General features: G+C 39.8%; 1 protein-coding gene across 1 annotated transcript in view; it reads left to right on the top strand.

Annotated features, from left to right (window-relative positions):
• Positions 1 to 20,245, top strand: part of COL6A5 (collagen type VI alpha 5 chain) — a 139,944-nt gene extending 119,699 nt beyond the window's left edge. Inside the window, exons 38-40 of the mRNA XM_068988804.1 lie at positions 38 to 134; positions 873 to 1,114; positions 19,579 to 20,245. Coding sequence (XP_068844905.1) covers positions 38 to 134; positions 873 to 1,114; positions 19,579 to 19,598 — 359 coding nt within the window. The 3' untranslated portion in view covers positions 19,599 to 20,245. The remainder of the gene's footprint in view (positions 1 to 37; positions 135 to 872; positions 1,115 to 19,578) is intronic.
• Positions 20,246 to 20,913: the final 668 nt, after the last annotated feature.

The following is a 20,913-nucleotide window of genomic DNA, read 5'->3' as shown; positions in this document are numbered from 1 at the left end:
GGGTAAAATTTAGACTAACTGTCCACTCTCTCTCTAGGTGCCATCAACAAATACCCCCCTGCAGACATGAAACCCAAATGTGTTAACATCACCTCTCCCACTCCAGAGAATAATGACATAGGAAACACTGTATTGTGAGTTGACAAATTCGCAGTTTGGGTCATGTTACCACTAGAAAAAGTCCTTAAGAAAATAATTTGAAATAAATGGCATTTTAGTTTTCAGGATGCAAGTTTGATTGTGGGGTATGCCTGTGTGTGTGAATGTGTGTGTGTTTCAAATGTTCCTGATTTGTGATAACATCACAGATCTGGTGTTAATAGCACATAGAATATGATGCATATTAGAAAGAACCATATTTCTATTTCTGTAGTTTTTATGAAAGAAAGGGGCTATTAACACCTTATTAGTAACTATATAATATCATTCAAATACTGGGTACTGTCAAAACAGAAAACTTATATATCAAAGGTTACATGTAATAGTTTTAGAGAATAAGAAAAAAGATAAAAAAGAAAAACTCATAAAGTGGCAACAAAAACATACCATTTTGAAACAGTACCCATATGGAGCCTGGTGGAAAGAATTCATTTAAGTTTGATTTTGCAAAGTCCAATCCTAAGTACTTAGTAAAAATTCAGTAGTGAAAATAATATGGTTTGGAGCCCTAAACCATGGGCACAAATGTTTAATTTCCCTTTGGAGTATTAAAAAGTTTCCCCTCCAGTCAGATTTCTTACACAAACTACATTTGGACTATTCCAATAACATGCATAAAATTGATTCCTGTTACCTTAACTGCCTGTAACTACACTGAATCCTGAAAGGGACTTGGTTAACCTATGTTCCATCACTTTTCTCTGTTACCTTAGCCTTCTTCCTGAGGTATATGAAATTGAGATGGAGAGCAGTGAGCTCTCGGGTGAACCCGATTCCCAGCAGCAGCATTTCTTTGACTTAGGGAACAGTCATAGTCACAGTTCTGGCATCACCACTGATTTGATCCAGAGGTTATACATGCTCTTTTCATCTGGGGAACTGATGAGGGAAGACAAGAAAGAGGCACATTCAGAAGAAATTACATCTCCAGCAAATGACAGACAGGATGAAAAAGGTAACCTTGAGTGCCAAAGAGCTGACAAGCCTGAAATACCCTTGTTTGTCTGGATTTTCCCTGGTAGAAGATGAGCAATTAGAACTCATCAGGATGAGTAGAGATGGCATAATAGAGCCATTTATCATCTAGGCTATGTGGGGTCCCCAAAACCAGGGAACAAAGGAGATAAAACTCTAGAAGGGTGAAAAAAGGGGGCCACTGGTGTTGACAAAACCAGAACTAGACAAAAATGCCTGGGGTGAGTCAAGGCGTAGAAACATAAGAGGGGCAGCGGGGAGGACCACAGGTCCTGGGGAGCAGGAGAAGCTCTGCATCCTGGGGAGATGGGTGAGGAGAGGAAGTGGACGTCAGCCTCCGGAATGTGAAGGCTGGGGGTCTGCTTTATCCCTTGGTGACCAGCGCATTCCTGGTTTGACATGTAGGCTTCTGGCTGAGCCCCAGTGCAGCAGAGACCAGACAGGACACAGCTGCTTATGGTTCTGAGGTCTCTCTGTGCTTCTTAGGGTGCATGGGGAAGTGGCTCTGAATGCACAGCTAAAGAGAAAATAGAGGCGGAGAAGAGGCAGCCATGACTGGTTTCAGAGCAACTGTTCACAATCTCTGCTGTGTACCAAAATCATGGGAGGAATTATTTTAACATAAATATTCCTGAATATCTACTAAAAGTGAAAATATGCATAGCCTATGACCCAACAATTTTACTGCAATGTCTATACCCAACAGAAAAATATATGTTTACTATAGGTCAGGTATGAGAATGTTCAGAGCAGAATTATTTGTAACGGCCTCAAAGTGATGACAGAGATGCCCAGCAGTGATATGATATACATTTGTACAGTTATATAAAAAAGCACTATATGTGTGTACATTATGTACAGAATATACTCTATGTGCTGTGCTGTGCTTAGTCACGCAGTTGTGTCCGAATCGTTGCGACCCTATGGACTGAAGCCTGCTAGGCTCCTCTGTCCATGGGGATTCTCCAGGCAAGAATACTGGAGTGGGTTTCCATGCCCTTCTCCAAGGGATCTTCCAAACCCAGGGATCAAACGTAGGTCTCCCAAATTACAGGCACCTTCTTTACCAGCTGAGCCACCAGAAAAATCCAAATATCAGTTCAGTCAGTTCAGTCATTCAGTCGTGTCCGACTCTTTGCGACCCCATGAACTGCAGCATGCCAGGCCTCCCTGTCCATCACCAACTCCCAGAGTGAATTCAAACTCATGTCCATCGAGTCAATGATGCCATCCAACCATCTCTTCCTCTGTTGCCCCCTTATCCTCCTGCTTGCAGTACTTCCCAGCATCAGGGTCTTTTCCAATGAGTCGGTTCTTCGCATCAGGTGGCCCAAGTATTGGAGTTTCAGCTTCAGCATCAGTCCTTCCAATGAATAGTCAGACTGATTTTCTTTAGCATGGACTGGTTTGATCTCCTTGCAGTCCAAGGGACTCCCAAGAGTCTTCTCTAACACCACAGTTCAAAAGCATCAATTTTTTTGGTGCTCAGCCTTCTCTATGGTCCAACTGTCACATCCATACATGACTACTGGAAAAACCATAGCTTTGACTAGATGGACCTTTGTCAGCAAAGTAATGTCTCTGTTTTTTGATATGCTGTCTACGTTGGTCATAGCTTTTCTCCAAACAGCAAGCATCTTTTAATTTTATGGCTGCGTCACCATCTGCAGTGAGTTTGGAGCCCCCCAAAATAAAGTTCTCACTGTTTCTATTGTTTCCCCATCTATTTGCCATGAAGTGATGGGACTGGATGCCATGATCTTAGTTTTTCAAACGCTGAGTTTTATGGCAGCTTTTTCACTCTCCTCTTTTATCAAGAGGCTCTTTAGTTCTTTTTCACTCTCTGCCATAAGGGTGGTGTCATCTGCATCTCTGAGGTTATTGATGTTGTTACTGGAAATCTTAATTTCAGCCTGTGCTTCATCCAGTCTGTGGTGTTTTGCATGATGTTCTCTGCATTATAAGTTAAATAAGCAGGGTGACGATATACAGCAATGACGCATTCCTTTCCCAATTTAGAACCAGGTCATTGTTCCATGTCTAGTTCTAACTATTGCTTCCTGACCCGCATACAGATTTCTCAGGAGGCAGGCAAGGTGGTCTGGTATTTCCGTCTATTTAAGAATTTTCTATATTTTATTGTGATCCACACAGTTAGTCAATAAAGCAGCAGCAGATGTTTTTCTGGAACTCTCTTGCTTTTTCCATGATCCAGCGGATGTTGGCAATTTGACCTCTGGTTCCTATGCCTTTTCTAAATTCAGCTTGAATATCTGGAATGGAAGTTCATTTCACGTACTGTGGAAAACTGGCTTGGAGAATTTTCAGCATTACTTTGCTAGGATGTGAGATGAGTGCAATTGTGCGGTAGTTTGAACATTCTTTGGCATTGTCTTTCTTTGGGATTGGAATGAAAACTGACCTTCTCAGTCCTGTGGCCACTGCTGAGTTTTCCAAATTTGCTGGCATACTGAGTGCAGCATTTTCACAGCATCATCTTTTAGGATTTGAAATAGCTCAACTGGAATTCTATCACCTCCACTAGCTTTGTTTGTAGTGATGCTTTCTAAGGCCCACTTGACTTTATATTCCAGGATGTCTGGCTCTAGGTGAGTGATCACACCACTGTGGTTATCTGGGTCATGAAGATCTTTTTTGTACAGTTCTTCTGTGTATTCTTGCTATGTCTTCTTAATATCTTCTGCTTCTGTTAGGTCCATACCATTTCTGTCCTCTATTGATCACATCTTTGCATGAAATATTCCCTTAGTATCTATTATTTTTTTAAGAGATCTCTAGTCTTTCCACTTCTATTGTTTTTCTCTATTTCTTTTCATTGATCACTGAGGAAGGCTTTCTTATCTCTCCTTGCTATTCTTTGTAATTCTGCATTCAAGTTGTTATATCTTTCCTTTACTCCTTTGCCTATAGCTTCTCTTCTTTTCTCAGCCATTTGTAAGGCCTCCTCAGACAGCCATTTTGGCTTTTTTGCATTTCTTTTTCTTGCCGATGGTCTTAATCACTTCTTCCTGTACAATGTCACAAACCTCCATCTATTTTAGTGCTTCAGGCACTCTATCTATCAGATCTAATCCCTTGAATCTATTTTTCACTTGCATTGCATAATCATAAGAGATTTTATTTAAGTCATACTTGAATGGTCTACTTTGCCAACAAAGGTCTGTCTAGTCAATGCTATGGTTTTTCCAGTGGTCATGTATGGATGTGAGTGTTGGACTGTGAAGAAAGGTGAGTGCCAAAGAATTGATGCTTTTGAACTGTGGTGTTGGAGAAGACTCTTGAGAGTCCCTCGGACTGCAAGGAAATCCAACCAGTCCATTCTAGGAGATCAGTCCTGGGTGTTCTTTGGAAGGACTGATGCTAAAGCGGAAACTCCAATACTTTGACCACCTCAGGAGAAGAGTTGACTCATTGGAAAAGACTCTGATGCTGGGAGGGATTGGGGGCAGGAGGAGAAGGGGACGACAGAGGATGAGATGGCTGGATGGCATCACCAACTCGATGGACATGAGTTTGAGTGAAATCTGGGAGTTGGTGATGGACAGGGAGGCCTGATGTGCTGTGATTCATGGGGTTACAAAGAGTGGACACGACTGAGCGACTGAACTGAACTGAATGGTGTAGTGGTTTTCCCTATTTTCTTCAATTTAAGTCTGAGTTTTTCAATAAGGAGTTCATGATCTGAGCCACAGTCAACTCCCATTCTTGTTTTTTTCTGACTGTATAGAGCTATAGTATATATATATATATATATATATATATATATATATATATATATATGAACACATTGTATGTGTGTAGCCCACCAGGCTCCTCCATCCATGGAATTTTCCAGGCAAGAGTACTGGAGTGGGGTGCCATTGCCTTCTCCAATATATATATATATAGTACATAGTAAATACATATGTTTTGTGTATTTATTTATAATTTATATATAGATTATTTTACTATATATAATGTATACATACATTATATATATTAATATAAACTATATACACTTTATATACTATAGAGAGAAAAGAAAATAGAAAACTCATGCCCCTTCACAATAATGTATGTATACACTGTATATATAGTAGAATACTATATATATATATATATATTCCGTGTATACTTTATATACATATACATGTTATTTTCATATATACTATATATATTAGATATGAGTTTAATTGTAGATAATATATGGAATATAATAAAATGAGAAAAATTATGGAAAACAAGAGGTGAGGATAGAGAAAAATATAGAGAGGAGAGAGAAGATAAGATGTAAGAAAAGGAAAAATAAATATAAACCTGATGAAATATCTGATCTGGTTGAGAAAGACTAAACCTGCTTTGGCCTCAGGATGGAGTGAGCCCTTAGTATCTCTCTTTCCCACTAACTGCAGCTGAAAGCTCTGGACAAAACACGAAAAGTAACCACTCATGAACTCTGAGCGATAAGCAGAAGCAGATGTTGTGGTGGGGCCTGGGTTTCCTGTCTTCTGTTCTCCTTTGGCCATGTGCAGAGCTGCATTCCTAGGTCTGCACGATGACCGTGGAGCAGGTGGCTGAAACTTGATAGAAACCTCATATTTCTGGCCAGGAATACTAGGAAATCCTGTGTGTCCAAGATTATGAAAGAAAAACCCATTTTTTCCTTCCTTTCTCTTGTGGTTTTGCTCTAAAGGTGGACTCCAGTTTAGAGCTAAACATAAGGCTAGACAGCTAAAATTAATGAGAAGTCCTATCTTTTGGGGCATGGTAACTGAGAAGTCAGGCCCTATGGGTCAGCATGTTGGGGTTGCCTCAGTGAAAAGAGCCAGAGGAGGGGGTTCTGTAATTTTAATTATGGGAACTCCGTAAGTCCCAGAATCTCCCCTAGGCTGTACATGGGTTGGAAAGAATCAAAACAGGATACCAAAGGTTTTGAACACTAAACCGTGATCAAAACCACTGCCCATAGAAAGTGAGACGTTGACATTCTGAACCTTGCATACTGATTGTCTACTTACAAAATTAACACCCTACAGAGAATTATAGTAGACTTAGAATCTATAAAATATAATATTCAAAGAAGTTTTAGTTATATATAGGAATATTGCATGCATGCTAAGTCACTTCAGTTGTGTCTGACTCTGTGTGACCCTTATGGACTGCAGCTCTTCGGTCCATGGGATTCTCCAGGCAAGAATACTGGAGTGGGTTGCCATGCCCTCCTCCAGGGAATCTTCCTGATTCGAGGATAAAACCTGCATCTCTTACATCTCCTGCATTGCCAGGTGGGTTCTTTGACACTAGAGCCACCTGAGAAGCCCATAATGGAATACCACTCAGCCATAAAAAAGAATGAAATAATGTCATTTGTATCAACATGGATGAACCTAGAGAGTATTATACTAAGTGAAGTGAGCCAAACAGAGAAAAACAAATATCCTATGATATCACTTATATGTGGGAAAAAGTACAAATGAACTTACTTACAAAATAGAAATAGGTTTACAGACATAGAAAACAAATTTAAGGTTATCAAAAGGAAAAGGCGGGGGGAGGAATATGTTAGGAGTTTGAGATTAACATACACACTCTACTATATATAAAAGAGATAACCAATAAGGATCTACTGTACAGCACCGGGAACTACACTGAATATTTTATATATGTGTGTGTGTGTGCTTTTGCTTTAGCTGTGTATGATGCTTTCTGACTCTATAGACCATAGCCTGCTAGGTGCCTCTGTCCATGGGATTCTCCAGGCAAGAGTACTGGAGTGGGATGCCAAACTGTTCTCGAGGGTATCTTTCCAACCCAGGGATCGAATCTATGTTTCTTAGGTCTCCTGCACTGATATGTGGGTTTATTACCACTAGCACCACCTGGGAAGCATATTCAATATTTTATAATAACCTATAAGGGAAAAGAATCTGAAAAAGAAAATATATACACATATATGTATGCTGTTGCTAAGTTGCGTCAGTCGTGTCTGATTCTGTGCGACCCCACAGATGGCAGCCCAACAGGCTCCTCTGTCCCTGGGATTCTCCAGGCAAGAGTACTGGAGTGGGGTGCCATTGCCTTCTCTAGTATGCATGTATGTATAACTGAATCATTGTGCTGTACACCTGAAGTTAACACAACATTGTAAATCAACGATACATCCATTTTTAAAATGTATTTTTAAAACACCAAGATGCGTCAAACCTAAAAAAAATTTTTTTTGAGTACACAATCCAAAATTATTTAACAAAACAGAAAACAAGTAGCTGTGAACGGTATTCAAATGAAAAGACAACAGATGCAATCTTTCAAATCTACTCAGATATTGCAATTATCAGACAAAGACATTAAAGCAGCTATTGTAACTGAGCTCCATGAGATGTGAGTGCTAAGTCACTTTAGTCATGTCTGACTCTTGGCGACCCTATGGACTGTAGGCCGCCAGGCTTCTCTGTCCATGGGGATTCTCTAGGCAAGAATACTGGAGTGGGCTGGCTTCTTTTGTAATCTGTATTTCTCTGCTGAGAATATCTATCAGCAGAAAAATAGAGATTAAAAAAAAAAGGACCAAATAAAAGTTTTAAAAGAAAACAATACAGTCTCTGAAAGTTTAAAAGTTCTCTGGATGAGCTCAGTAGCAGAGTGAAGAGAGAAGAAAGAGTCAGTGAATTTCAGGGTAGATTCATTACCTGATCTGAAGAGAGAAACGAGATTTTAGAAAATGAACAAAGGTGGACAGCATGGCCAGAGTAGAAGGACGTGAGCTCATTTTCTCCTGCCTGAGCACCACAATCACAACTAGTTGTTGAACAACCATCAACAGAAAGACACTGGATCCACCAAAAAAAGATATCCCACATCCAAGGACAAAGCAAAAGCCACAACAAGATGGTAGGAGGGGTGCAATCATGATAAAATCAAATCCTATACCCGTTGGATTGATGACCTACAAACTGGAGAACAGTAATACCAAGGAAGTTCTTGCACTGCTGTGAAGGTCTTAGGCCCCACATCGGTCTCCCCAGCATGGGGAACTGACAAAGGGACTGGGGATCCCCAGGGAATCTGACTTGGAAGTCCAAGGTAATTTGACTACAAGACCTCCATAGGAATGGGGGAAACAGAGACTCTACTCTTGAAGGGCAAAAAAAATAAAAACCTATGTATGCATCAGGACCCAGGGGAAAGGAATAGTGACCCCACAGGAGACTGAGCCAGACCTACCTGTGAATGTTTGAGGGTCTCCTGCCAAGGCGTGGGCTGGCAGTAGCCTGCCACAGAAACAGCGGTCCTGGGAGATGCATCTTGGTATAAGTCCTCTTGGAGGTCAAAAATACCATGTCATCACTCACCTAGAGCCAGACATCCTGGAATGTAAAGTCAAGTGGGCCTTAGGAAGCATCACTACGAACAAAGCTAGTAGAAGTGATGGAATTCCAGATGAGCTATTTCAAATCCTAAAAGATGATGCTGTGAAAGTGCTACACTCAATATGATAGCAAATTTGGAACTCAGCAGTGGCCACGGGACTGGAAAAGGTCAGTTTTCATTCCAATCCCAAGGAAAGGCAATGGCAAAGAATGTTCAAAGTACTGCACAATTGCACTCATCTCACACGCTAGCAAAGTAATGCTCAAAATTCTCCAAGCTGGCAGCTTCAACAACACGTGAACCGTGAACTTCCAGATGTTCAAGCTGGTTTTAGAAAAGGCAGAGGAACCAGAGATCAAATTGACAGCATTCACTGGAACATCGAAAAAGCAAGAGAGTTCCAGAAAAACATCTATTTCTGCTTTATTGACTATACCAAAACCTTTGATGATGTGGATCACAATAAACTATGGAAAATTCTGAAAGAGTTGGGAATACCAGACCACCTGACCTGCATCTTGAGAAATCTGTATGCAGGTCAGGAAGCAACAGTTCAAACCAGACATGGAACAACAAACTGGTTCAAATAGGAAAAGGAGTATGTCAAGGCTGTATATTGTCACCCTGCTTATTTAACTTCCATGCAGAGTACATCATGAGAAACACTGGGGTGGAAGAAGCACAAGCTGGAATCAAGATTGCCAAGAGAAATATCAATAACCTCAGATATGCAGATGACACCACCCTTATGGCACAAAGTGAAAAAGAACTAAAGAGCCTCCTGATGAAAGTGAAAGAGGAGAGTGAAAAAGTTGGCTTAAAGCTCAACATTCAGAAAACGAAGTCATGGCATCTGGTCCCATCACTTCATGGCAAATAGATAGAGAAACAGTATAAACAGGGGCAGACTTTATTTTCTTGGGCTCCAAAATCACTGCAGATGGTGACTGCAGCCATGAAATTAAAAGATGCTTACTCCTTGGAAGAAAAGTTATGACCAACCTAGACAGCATATTAAAAAGCGGAGACATTACCAACAAACGTCTGTCTAGTCAAGGCTATGGTGTTTCCTGTGGTCGTGTATGGATGTGAGAGTTGGACTGTGAAGAAAGCTGAGCGCTGAAGAATTGATGTGTTTGAGCTGTGGTGTTGGAGAAGACTCTTGAGAGTCCCTTGGACTGCAAGGAGATCCAACCAGTCCATCCTAAAGGAGATCAGTCCTGGGTTCTCACTGGAAGGAATGATGCTGAAGCTGAAACTCCAATACCTTGGCCACCTGCAAAGAGTTGACTCATTGGAAAAGACTCTGATTCTGGGAGGGATTGGGGGCAGGAGAAGAAGGGGATGACAGAGGATGAGATGGCTGGATCGCCACCGACTCGATGGACATGAGTTTGAGTAAACTTCAGGAGTTGGTGTTTCACAGGGAGGCCTGGTGTGCTGCGATTCATGGGGTCACAAAGAGTTGGACTTGACTGAGCGACTGAACTGAACTGAACTGATGTATGGATGTGAGAGTTGGACTATAAAGAAAGTTGAGCGCTGAAGAACTGATGATTTTGAAATGTGGTGTTGGGACTCTTGAGAGTCCCTTGGACTGCAAGGAGATCCAACCAGTCCACCCTAAAGGAAATCAGTCCTGAATATTCATTGGAAGGACTGATGCTAAAGCTGAAACTCCAATACTTTGGCTACCTGATACGAAGAACTAACTCATTTGAAAAGACCCTGATGCTGGGAAAGATTGAAGGCAGGAGGAGAAGGGGACAACAGAGAATGAGCTGGCTGGATGGCATCACTGACTTGACGGACATGAGTTTGAGTGAACTCTGGAAGTTGGCGATGGACAGGGAAGCCTGGCGTGCTGCAGTCCATGGAGTCACAAAGAGTCGGACATGACTGAGTGACTGAAGTGACTAACTGAGAAACTGTAAACTCCAGGTCTGGGTCACCTCAGGCCAAACAACTGACAGGGAGGGAGCGCAGCCCCACCCATCAGCAGACAATTTGATAAAGTTTTACTGAGCCTTGCCCATGCCCAAAAAGCAAGACACAATTTTCCCCACATCCAGCCCCTCCCATCAGGAAGCTTGCATAGCCTCTTATCCTCATCCACCAGAGGGCAGACAGAAGAAACAAGAACTACAATCCCAGCGGCGTCCAGAACTAACACCACAATCACAATCACAGAAAGCTAACCAAAATGAAAAGAAATAGGATTATGTGCCAGATGAAGGAACAAGATAAATCCCCAGAAAAATAAATGAAATGGAGGTATGCAACCTCCCAGAAAAAAGAATTCAGAGTAATGATAGTGAAGATGATCCAGGATCTCAGAAGAAGAATGAAGAAGATGCAAGAAATGTTTACCAAAGACCTAGAAGTACTAAGGCACAAATAGAGATGAACAACACACTAGAAAGAATCGAAAGCAGAATAACCGAGGCAGAACAGAAAAGTGACCTGGAACACAGAATGGTGGAAATCCATAGTGCAAAACGGAATGTAGAGTAAGAGCGAAAAGGAATGAAGACAGCCTAAGAGACCTCGGGGACAACATTAAACGCCCCAATATTCGCATTATAGGGGTCCCAGAAGGTGAAGAGAAAGAGACAGGGACCAAAGAAGATGTTTAGAAATGAACAGTCTGGAAACTTGAACAATATAAAAAGGTCTAACATTTGTTTCATTGGTATTCTAGAAGGAAAGTAGAAAGGGATCCATTCAGGAAAAAAAAAAAAAAAATTGAAAAAATAATCGCCAAAACTTCCCAAATTTGGTAAAAGACACAATGTTACAGATTTTAAAAGTTCAAAGAAAACCCCACTCAGACATATTAAAATCAAACTGCTGAAAACGAAAGAGAAATACACAATCTGGAAGCAGCAGCTTCCCTGGTGGCTCAGATGGTAAAGCACCTGTCTGCAATGCTGGAGACCTGGGTTCGATCCATGGGTTGGGAAGATCCCCTGAGAAGGGAATGCTAACCCACTCCAGTATTTTTGCCTGGAAAATCCCGTGGACAGACGAGCCTGGTGGACTACGGTCCATGGGGTCATAAAGAGCTGGACATGACTGAGCAATTAAACACAACAGTAAGGAATATAATTAACAACGTAAGCACAGGAATTACAGGCAGAGTCTTTACCATATGAGCCACCAGGGAAGCCCTCCACTTCTGTATGTGTGATGTATAATAAAATAGAAAAATGGAGAAAACTTCTGAAGGGGAGAAATTATGAGAAACAACAATAAATGAGAAAGTTATTGATAATGCTTGCTTGATTGCAATCCTTCTGATTCTACTAATCTTGGCATTTTCAGCCATAAACTACCTTGAAATACCAGAGAATGTGATTTAATTGATATGAGTGTGGCCTTGGCAATTGAATGATCAGCAAATATCAGGCCGATTATAATGCATAGATGCATTTGGGAAACACAGATTTAGGGGGTTCTTTCCCATACTTGGGCTGCCCCATTGGCTCAGTGGTAAAGAATCCACCTTGCAATGCAGCAGCTGCAGGAGATGGTGGTTTGACCCCTGGGTGGGGAAGATCCCCCAGAGAAGGGCATGGCAACCCACTCCAGTATTCTTACCTAGAGAATCCCATAGACAGAGGAGCCTGGTGGGCTACCGTCCACGGGGTCACAAAGAGTTGGACATGACTGAGAAACTAACACTATCACTATAGAAGTGGATGCTTTCTTTAATCATTTCTCTCAGAGAAGTCTAGCTGACTGATTGATTTGGTGACTTGGTCAGCCCCGCTCCTTGAAGTCCGTCTGAGTCTCTTCAGAAAATCTCACTTTGGCTTTCCTCTTAGGCTTATGAGAAACTGGCATTTGAAAATCAAAAAAGCTTTAGAAATCTCTGAGCCGTACTGTGTCTTTTTATAGGTAAGGACGTAGAAGATGCAGACATCTGAAGCATCTTCCCAAAGAACATCGCAGCACCTACTGCTTTGTCACAGTGACTCATACTCTATAATTATGTTTATAAAACAGAAGTACACCTTAAAGCTTGAAAAGGAGATAATAAAACCTACCTCTGGTTGCTGAAAGGTTGGAAATGATACCTTTGAAGCTCAGACTACACACTGTGCCTGGTACATAATCAACTAGGCTTGTCCTGTGAATTACCTGCCTGGTAATATGTTGGACAATTAAAAATAAAAATCTATTGTGAAGAACAGTCAGAATTTACACTGCTTTGCTCACTTTTGTTTTCCGAAAGAGAGTGGGCTTTTCTTTTTACCTGCCCATTTTTTCTGATGTTTTCATTTTAGCCACCTACTTAATGTACACACTTTCTATTTGCTCATCATAATGTAAATTTGAAAGGTTTTGATGTTCGTTTTGAAAAGTGTATCTGTATTCATTTTTCCATTATGCCAACCCCGGGACTCTTTCTTAGCCTTTATTTTTCCATCATTGAGTGCATTGTCTCTCAAAGTGTGGTCCCTGGACCAAGAACATCAGCATCATCTAGGAATTCATCAGAAATGCAGATTCTTGGAGTCTACCAAAGACCTACTAAGTCAGAAGCTTGGGTCAGGGCCTTCCAGATGACTTTGATGCAGGCTAGAGTTTGCCAACCACTGACCTAATGTACAGACCTTGAGCTTGAATTAATCTTCTTAATGGGGGTCCTGTCACTAGATATTACAAGTATTTGGGAAAAATCATGTTTCTGTAAAATACTAATAAGTAGGTGTTTTTTTGTTTTTTGTTTTTTTGCATGATTTCTCATTGACTTTAATGAGCTCATTTTCATTGTAATTCTGACAGAAGGAAGGGCTAATAGTCAGCCACTTTGACCACTTTGATTTTGTTTCAGGGAGCATCTTTTCAGACTCATGTTTTATAGAAACCTCTTTGGGAAACAGTAGTTGAAAGAATGAATCCAGAGGAACAGACACGAATTTGAATCTTATTTCTGCCATTACTGGTCATTTGATCTTGGGCACATTGTTTTGCCTAAGAGTCTGTTCTCCACCTGGGGTAACAGTACCCTACGTCATAGGTTAATGTGTGCAGTAAATGAATGTAAAGTGCTTTAAACAGCAGTTTGCAAAGAGTAAAAGTTTAATAAATGTTAGGTATTGTTTAAGATGATGATGATGATGATGATGATGGCAGCCATAGTGGAAAGAAGGCTAAACTGAGAATAAGGAGATCCAGAAGCTAGTTTTGGTTCTGTTGGTAACTAGCTTCATGATCATGAAAAGTCACCTTATTGCCCTGGTCCTCAACTTTCTTTTTTGTATTATGGAGGCACTTGGGCAAGGCTACTGTATTTTATACTTTAGGGACGCTGGGGGACATACAAAGACTTTCAAATGCATGGATTTCTAAGAAATAGTACTAAAGGACTCTATCTACCTGAGAATGATTACATATGAAGAATCATGGAGATCTTCTTTCCTGTATCCCCTTTTACAAGTGCCCCCATGTCACACACACATACACACACAAAAATGGCATGTTTCTCAGTCATTCTAAATGTTTGTATGACAATTTCCCAGGTGTAAATTCTTCTTAGGGAAGCACAGGCTGGAGGACGTGTTGTCAAACAAAGTGCCAATTAAATATTGGATCTGTTCTATACATATGTTTCTCTTTTGCTGTTTCGCATACAGGGTCATCGTTACCATCTTTCTAAATTCCATATATATGCATTCAGTTCAGTTCAGTTCAGTTCAGTCGCTCAGTCATGTCCGACTCTTTGCGACCCCATGAATCACCATCTCCCAGAGTTCACTCAGATTCACGCCCATCGAGTCAGTGATGCCATCCAGCCATCTCATCCTCGGTCTCCCCTTTTTCCTCCTGCCCCCAATCCCTCCCAGCATCAGAGTCTTTTCCAGTGAGTCAACTCTTCGCATGAGGTAGCCAAAGTACTGGAGTTTCAGCTTTAGCATCATTCCCTCCAAAGAAATCCCAGGGCTGATCTCCTTCAGAATGGACTGGTTGGATCTCCTTGCAGTCCAAGGGACTCTCAAGAGTCTTCTCCAACACCACAGTTCAAAAGCATCAATTCTTTGGTGCTCAGCCTTCTTCACAGTCCAACCCTCACATCCATACATGACCACAGGAAAAACCATAGCCTTGACTAGACCGACCTTAGTCAGCAAAGTAATGTCTCTGCTTTTGAATATGCTGTCTAGGTTGGTCATAACTTTTCTTCCAAGGAGTAAGTGTCTTTTAATTTCATGGCTGCAGTCACCATCTGCGGTGATTTTGGAGCCCAAAAAAATAAAGTCTGACACTGTTTCCACTGGTTCCCCATCTATTTAGTATACTATATTGGTGTTTTTCTTTCTGGCTTACTTCACTCAGTATAATAGGCTTCAGTTTCATCCACCTCATTAGAACTGATTCAAAAGTATTCTTTTTAATGGCTGAGTAATACTCCATTGTGCATATTACCACAGCTTGCTTATCCATTCATCTGCTGATGGACATCTAGGTTGCTTCCATGTCCTAGCTATTATAAACAGTGCTGCAATGAACATTGGGGTACACGTGTGTCTTTCAATTCTGGTTTCCTCAGTGTGTATGCCCAGCAGTGGGATTGCTGGGTCATAAGGCAGTTCTATTTCCAGTTTTTAAAGGAATCTCCACACTGTTCTCCATAGTGGCTCTACTAGTTTGCATTCCTACCAACAGTGTAAGAGGGTTCCCTTTTCTCCCCACCCTCTCCAGCATTTATTGCTTGTAGACTTTTAGATTGTAGCCATTCTGACTGGCATGAGATGGTACCTCATTGTGGTTTTGATTTGCATTTCTCTGATAATGAGTGATGTTGAGCATCTTTTCATGTGTTTGTTAGCCATCTATATGTCTTCTTTGGGGAATTGTCAGCTTAGTTATTTGGCCCATTTTTTATTGGGTCGTTTATTTTTTGGGATTGAGCTACAGGAGCTGCTTGTATATTTTTGAGATTAGTTGTTTGTCAGTTGCTTCATTTGCTTATTTTCTCCCATTCAGAAGGCTGTCTTTTCACCTTGCTTAGAGTTTCCTTTGTTGTGCAGAAGCTTTTAATTTTAGTTAAGTCCCCTTTGTTTAGTTTTGCTTTTATTTCCAGTATTCTGGGAGGTGGGTCATAGAGGATCCTCCTGTGATGTATGTTGGAGAGTGTTTTGCCTATGTTCTCCTCAAGGAGTTTTATAGTTTCTGGTCTTACGTTTAGATCTTTAATCCATTTTGAGTTTATTTTTGTGTATGATGTTAGAAAGTGTTCTAGTTTCATTCTTTTACAAGTGGTTGACCAGTTTTCCCAGCACCACTTGTTAAAGAGATTGTCTTTTCTCCATTGTATATTCTTGCCTCCTTTGTCAAAGATAAGGTATCCATAGGTGCATGGATTTATCTCTGGGCTCTCTATTTTGTTCCTTTGATCTATATTTCTGTCTTTGTGTCAGTACCATACTGTCTTGTACTGTGTCTTTGTAGTAGAGCCTGAAGTCAGGCAGATTGATTACTCTAGTTCCATTCTTCTTTCTTAAGACTGTTTTGGCTATTCGAGGTTTTTTGTATTACCTTACAAATTGTGAAATTATTTGTTTTAGCTCTGTGAAAAATACCGTTGGTAGCTTGATAGGGATTGTATTGAATCTATAGATTGTTTTGGGTAGTATACTCATGTTTACTATATTGATCCTTCCAACCCATGAACATGGTATATTTCTTCATCTATTAGTGTCCTCTTTGATTTCTTTCACCAGTGTTTTATAGTTTTCTATATATAGGTCTTTTGTTTCTTTAGGTAGATATATTCCTAAGTATTTTATTCTTTTTGTTGCAATGGTGAATGGAATAGTTTCCTTAATTTCTGTTTCTATTTTCTCATTATTAGTGTATATGAATGCAAGGGATTTCTGGGAGAGGGAGAGGGTGGGATGATTTGGGAGAATGGCAGTGAAACATGTATAATATCATATATGAAATGAATCGCCAGTCCAGGTTCGATGCATGATACAGGATGCTTGGGGCTGGTGCACTGGGATGACCCAGAGGGATGGTCTGGGGAGGGACGTGGGAGGGGGGTTCAGGATGGGGAACACGTGTACACCTGTGGTGGATTCATGTTGCTGTATGGCAAAACCAATACAATATTGTAAAGTAATTAACCTCCAATTAAAATAAATAAATTTATATTAAAATCTTCAAAAAAAAATAAAGGAACTAAGCAGAAAAAACAAACAAATAAATAAATATTGGATCTGTAGGCCTTTTTTACACCAGGTAAGAATTCAGATCTTTCCCATCCTGTACATGTTTCTGTTACAGAGGACATGTGTTGCTAGAGCTTGGGTAGTGGAACTCATGTTTGGATATTCTGAATCTACATATGTGACAGAGTGAGCATGACTGGAGTTATGATACATTTCATTTATTAAACTGGCGTGTTCCATTTCCCTTGTCAAAGGATACAGCTTTCCCGAGTGAAAATTCTGAGAACAAAGCAGAGAGCATTACAAGAGAAACATCGAAAGAGAGCAAGCATGGTTTCACCACACCAAAAGAATCGTAGCAAGAGCCTTAATCATCCAAGTATTTCAGAATGAAATATCAGAATGTCATAACAGAGATCCTTAGCAATATATTTATTTCAAATGGAAGAAGAAATCAGCCTCTCTTTAAGGTGGAAATTGTTTTACAGTAAGGACTAGTTGGTTGGTTTTACTATAAAGCATAGTTCTGGCAATTAGACTACATGGGGATATGTCCTTAAAAATGAATGAGCTAAGTTGCAGCTTCAGAATTCTGAAGAAAAACTATGTAAAACAGAAAAAACTATGTAAATCATAAGAAATATTATTATATCAAAGAAAGTACATATCCAATGTGCTCATTTATTATGTAACTGGAAGTTTATACCTCTTAATCCCCTGAATCCTTTCCAGCTTCCACCCATTTGTTCTCTGTATCTATGAGTCTATTTTTATTTTGTTTCATTTGCTTATTTTGATTTTTAGATTCCACATCTTTCTCTGGCTGACTCATTTACTTAGCATAAAACTCTCTAGATCCATCCATGTTGTCACAAAGGGCAAGATTTCGTTTTTATGGCTGAGTAGCATTTCATTATATAGACATATACATTATATATATATTTCATTATTTATTTATATATACACAATACACATTTATATATATGTATATGTATATATAAATATTCTTTGTATATTTTGCATATTAATCCCTTATTGGACCTACCCTTTGCAAATATCTTCTCCCATTCAGTAGAGTGCCTTTTTTTGTTTTGTTTTGTTTTGTTGATAGTTTCCTTAACTGCGAAAGTTTTTTTTAGTTTCATGAACTTTCATTTGTTTATTTTTGCTTTTGTTTCTCTTGATAAAGAGTCAGTCCTTTAGGAAAGCATGCTGCCTATGTTTTCTTCTAGGAGTTGCATGAGTTAAGTTTTTAATCCATTTGAGTTTACTTTTATGGTGTGAGAAAGCAGTCCAGTTTGATTCTTTTTTATATAGCTATCAGCTCAGTTCAGTTCAGTTCAGTCACTCAGTCGTGTCCGACTCTGCAACCCCTGAATCACAGCACGCCAGGCCTGCCTGTCCATCACCAACTCCCGGAGTTCACTCAGACTCACGTCCATCGAGTCAGTGATGACATCCAGTGATGTCATCCTCTGTCGTCCCCTTCTCCTCCTGCCCCCAATCCCTCCCAGCATCAGAGTCTTCTCCAATGAGTCAACTCTTCACATGAGGTGGCCAAAGTACTGGAGTTTCAGCTTCAGCATCATTCCCTTCAAAGAAATCCCAGGGCTGATCTCCTTCAGAATGGACTGGTTGGATCTCCTTGCAGTCCAAGGGACTCTCAAGAGTCTTCTCCAACACCACAATTCAAAAGCATCAATTCTTCGGCGCTCAGCTTTCTTCACAGTTCAACTCTCACATCCATACATGACCACTGGAAAACCATAGCCTTGACTAGATGGACCTTTGTTGGCAAAGTAATGTCTCTGCTTTTCAATATGCTATCTAGGTTAATACAGTTTTCCCAAAATAATGTATTGAAGAGGCTTCCTTTTCTCCATTGTGTATACTTGTCTCCCTCTTTGTAGTTAAATTGACCATATAAACATAGGTTTATCACTAGGCTCTCAATTCTGTTCCATTGATCTATATGTCTGTTTTCTTCTAGTACCATACTATTCTGATGACTATATTTTTTGTAGTATATTTTGGAATCAGGGAGCATGATGCCTATGGCTTCACTCTATTTTCCTCAAGGCTCATTTGGCTATTCAGGGTCTTTTGGGTTTCCATACAAATTTTAGAGTTAATTTGTTCTAGTTCTATGAAAAGTGCCACTGATATTTTGATAGGGATTGAGTTGAATCTGTAGATTGCCTTATGTAATATAGTCATTTTAACAACATTAATTCTTCCAATTGATAAGCATAATAAATCTTTCCACCTATTTGTATCATCTTCAATTTCTTTCATCAATGTCTAATGGTTTTCCAAGCTATTCCTGTGATTTGTGCTTCAGAGTTTTCTTGACTAGAGGCTTTCTTACTCCTTCATAGAGTGTTGATTGGTCAAGAGTTGCCTTGAACTCCCAAGTACTCTGGCTCTATGAGGTTAAAGTCAGTAGCTGGACACCAGCATTCCAAAGACTAGTATGAGCTGATGCTGGAAGCCAAAGCTCACAAGGAGGTGATCAGGGAAGAGTGGAGAAGAGGGATAGGAGGGGAAATTACTGCCCCCAAAATTAGAAATTAATGCCAAAAAAGAAAAGAGGGATTCTGGGCAGAATCTTTCTATCTCTGCACTTTTCTTTTACCAGTCACTAAATATGTTAAGCATCAAATTTCAGATCATCAGTGTACTGGTATTTTCCCAGGAAGAAGTATATCTATGCTTCCATTTACATGTTGTTATTTTATATCTATGAGCACACCACTATTTTATCATGACTACTGAAAATGGCAAAACTATGCCATGTTTTTTTCTTATGTGGCATGAAAAGGAATAGACTCTAAAGGGAATATTTTAAATAAATCCAGTGACATTAAGAGCAACACATATTTTTGTTTTGCAGATGGTGAAGATACAAGATGATCATAGCAGAAAAGAACATAGCTCCATTGGCATGAGAAATTCCATATGATTCTAACTAGGAAGTATACATCATCTATTAGAAGTGGAGTCATAAGTGGCAGGAATTTTTCAAGACTAATAACATGTTAAATTTGTTCTGTTCCGAATCTAAGGGAAAGACTTCTCTGAGTGAAGACATCAATGAGCAGACCGAAGAAACTAGGAATGATTTCATTTCTCCCGAGAATTGGGACACCTGACTTTGAAGAGTTAACTGAATCCTTTATCTGACATCTCTGTAATGATGCATCTGCCTACAGGATATTTTTGTCATAATTTTTTATCATATCTATATCTCAAATTGGACTGGATTAAAAAGGATTTTGGATTAGAATTTCCTAGGAATGTCTTCTGTTTTTGAGAAATGAAAATCCATGCCCATGTCTTCATTTCTGGTATGTCCCTAGAGCTGCATTTAACACTGATTAACCTGTAAAACCCCACCTGTCCAGCTGCTACCATCATAGACAATGTTTGCCTTTTCCAGGACATTTACGAAACAATGGAATTTGTAAGGAAGGAAAAGTGAGATGAGGCTAATTTTATAAAGTGCAATTGTGTGCTGTGATCATCTGTTTTACACTTTGGCATGCTTTACTCTGTACTTGATTTTGGCTGCGAACAAAACAAAACCTTATGGAAAAACATGAGTACTCTATGTGACAGAACTGTTCTTGGGAATTACAATGTTAGCAAGACACAAGTTCTAAAATAAAGACAAGTTTGACATGGACACTTGTTCTGTTCATTTTTACTTTACTGTTTCAGCGCAGACCCATTAGACCAGCAGTGCAGGATAATTACCAAGTCAGTGAGTATATTTTGTATATTTTTAAAGTGACTATGTTAAGGGGGTACTACTAAAGGCATTTTAATACTTTTTCTCTATTATTCTCCTTAATACTCTTGTGTTCAAATAATTTTTAAGTAATCCAATCAACTAATTCTAGGTTGTTGAAAATTTTTACAGTAGCCTTTACTGCTCCCTGGGAAGTTCTAGAGCAAACTCTATTCATTTAATAAAGTTTTATTTTCCCCTAAGAGTACATAAGATCCCTAAATCTAAAAGTGACATGGGTTATCAACAACATGAGGCCTGGAGGGAAGGGGTAGGGAGGGAGGTGGGAGGAAGGTTCAGGATGAGAGGGACACCTGTATACCTATGAATGATTCATGCTGATATATGGCAAAAATCATCACGATAGTTTAAATAAATGTCCTCCAATTAAAATTAATTAATTTAAACTTAATAAAAATGTGAGGCCAACTATGGTGA

Source organism: Capricornis sumatraensis, chromosome 1, assembly GCF_032405125.1.
Source record: "Capricornis sumatraensis isolate serow.1 chromosome 1, serow.2, whole genome shotgun sequence".
NCBI lineage: Eukaryota > Metazoa > Chordata > Mammalia > Artiodactyla > Bovidae > Capricornis > Capricornis sumatraensis.
Note: the sequence above shows the minus strand (reverse complement) of the source record. Positions and strands in the feature narration are given on the sequence as shown.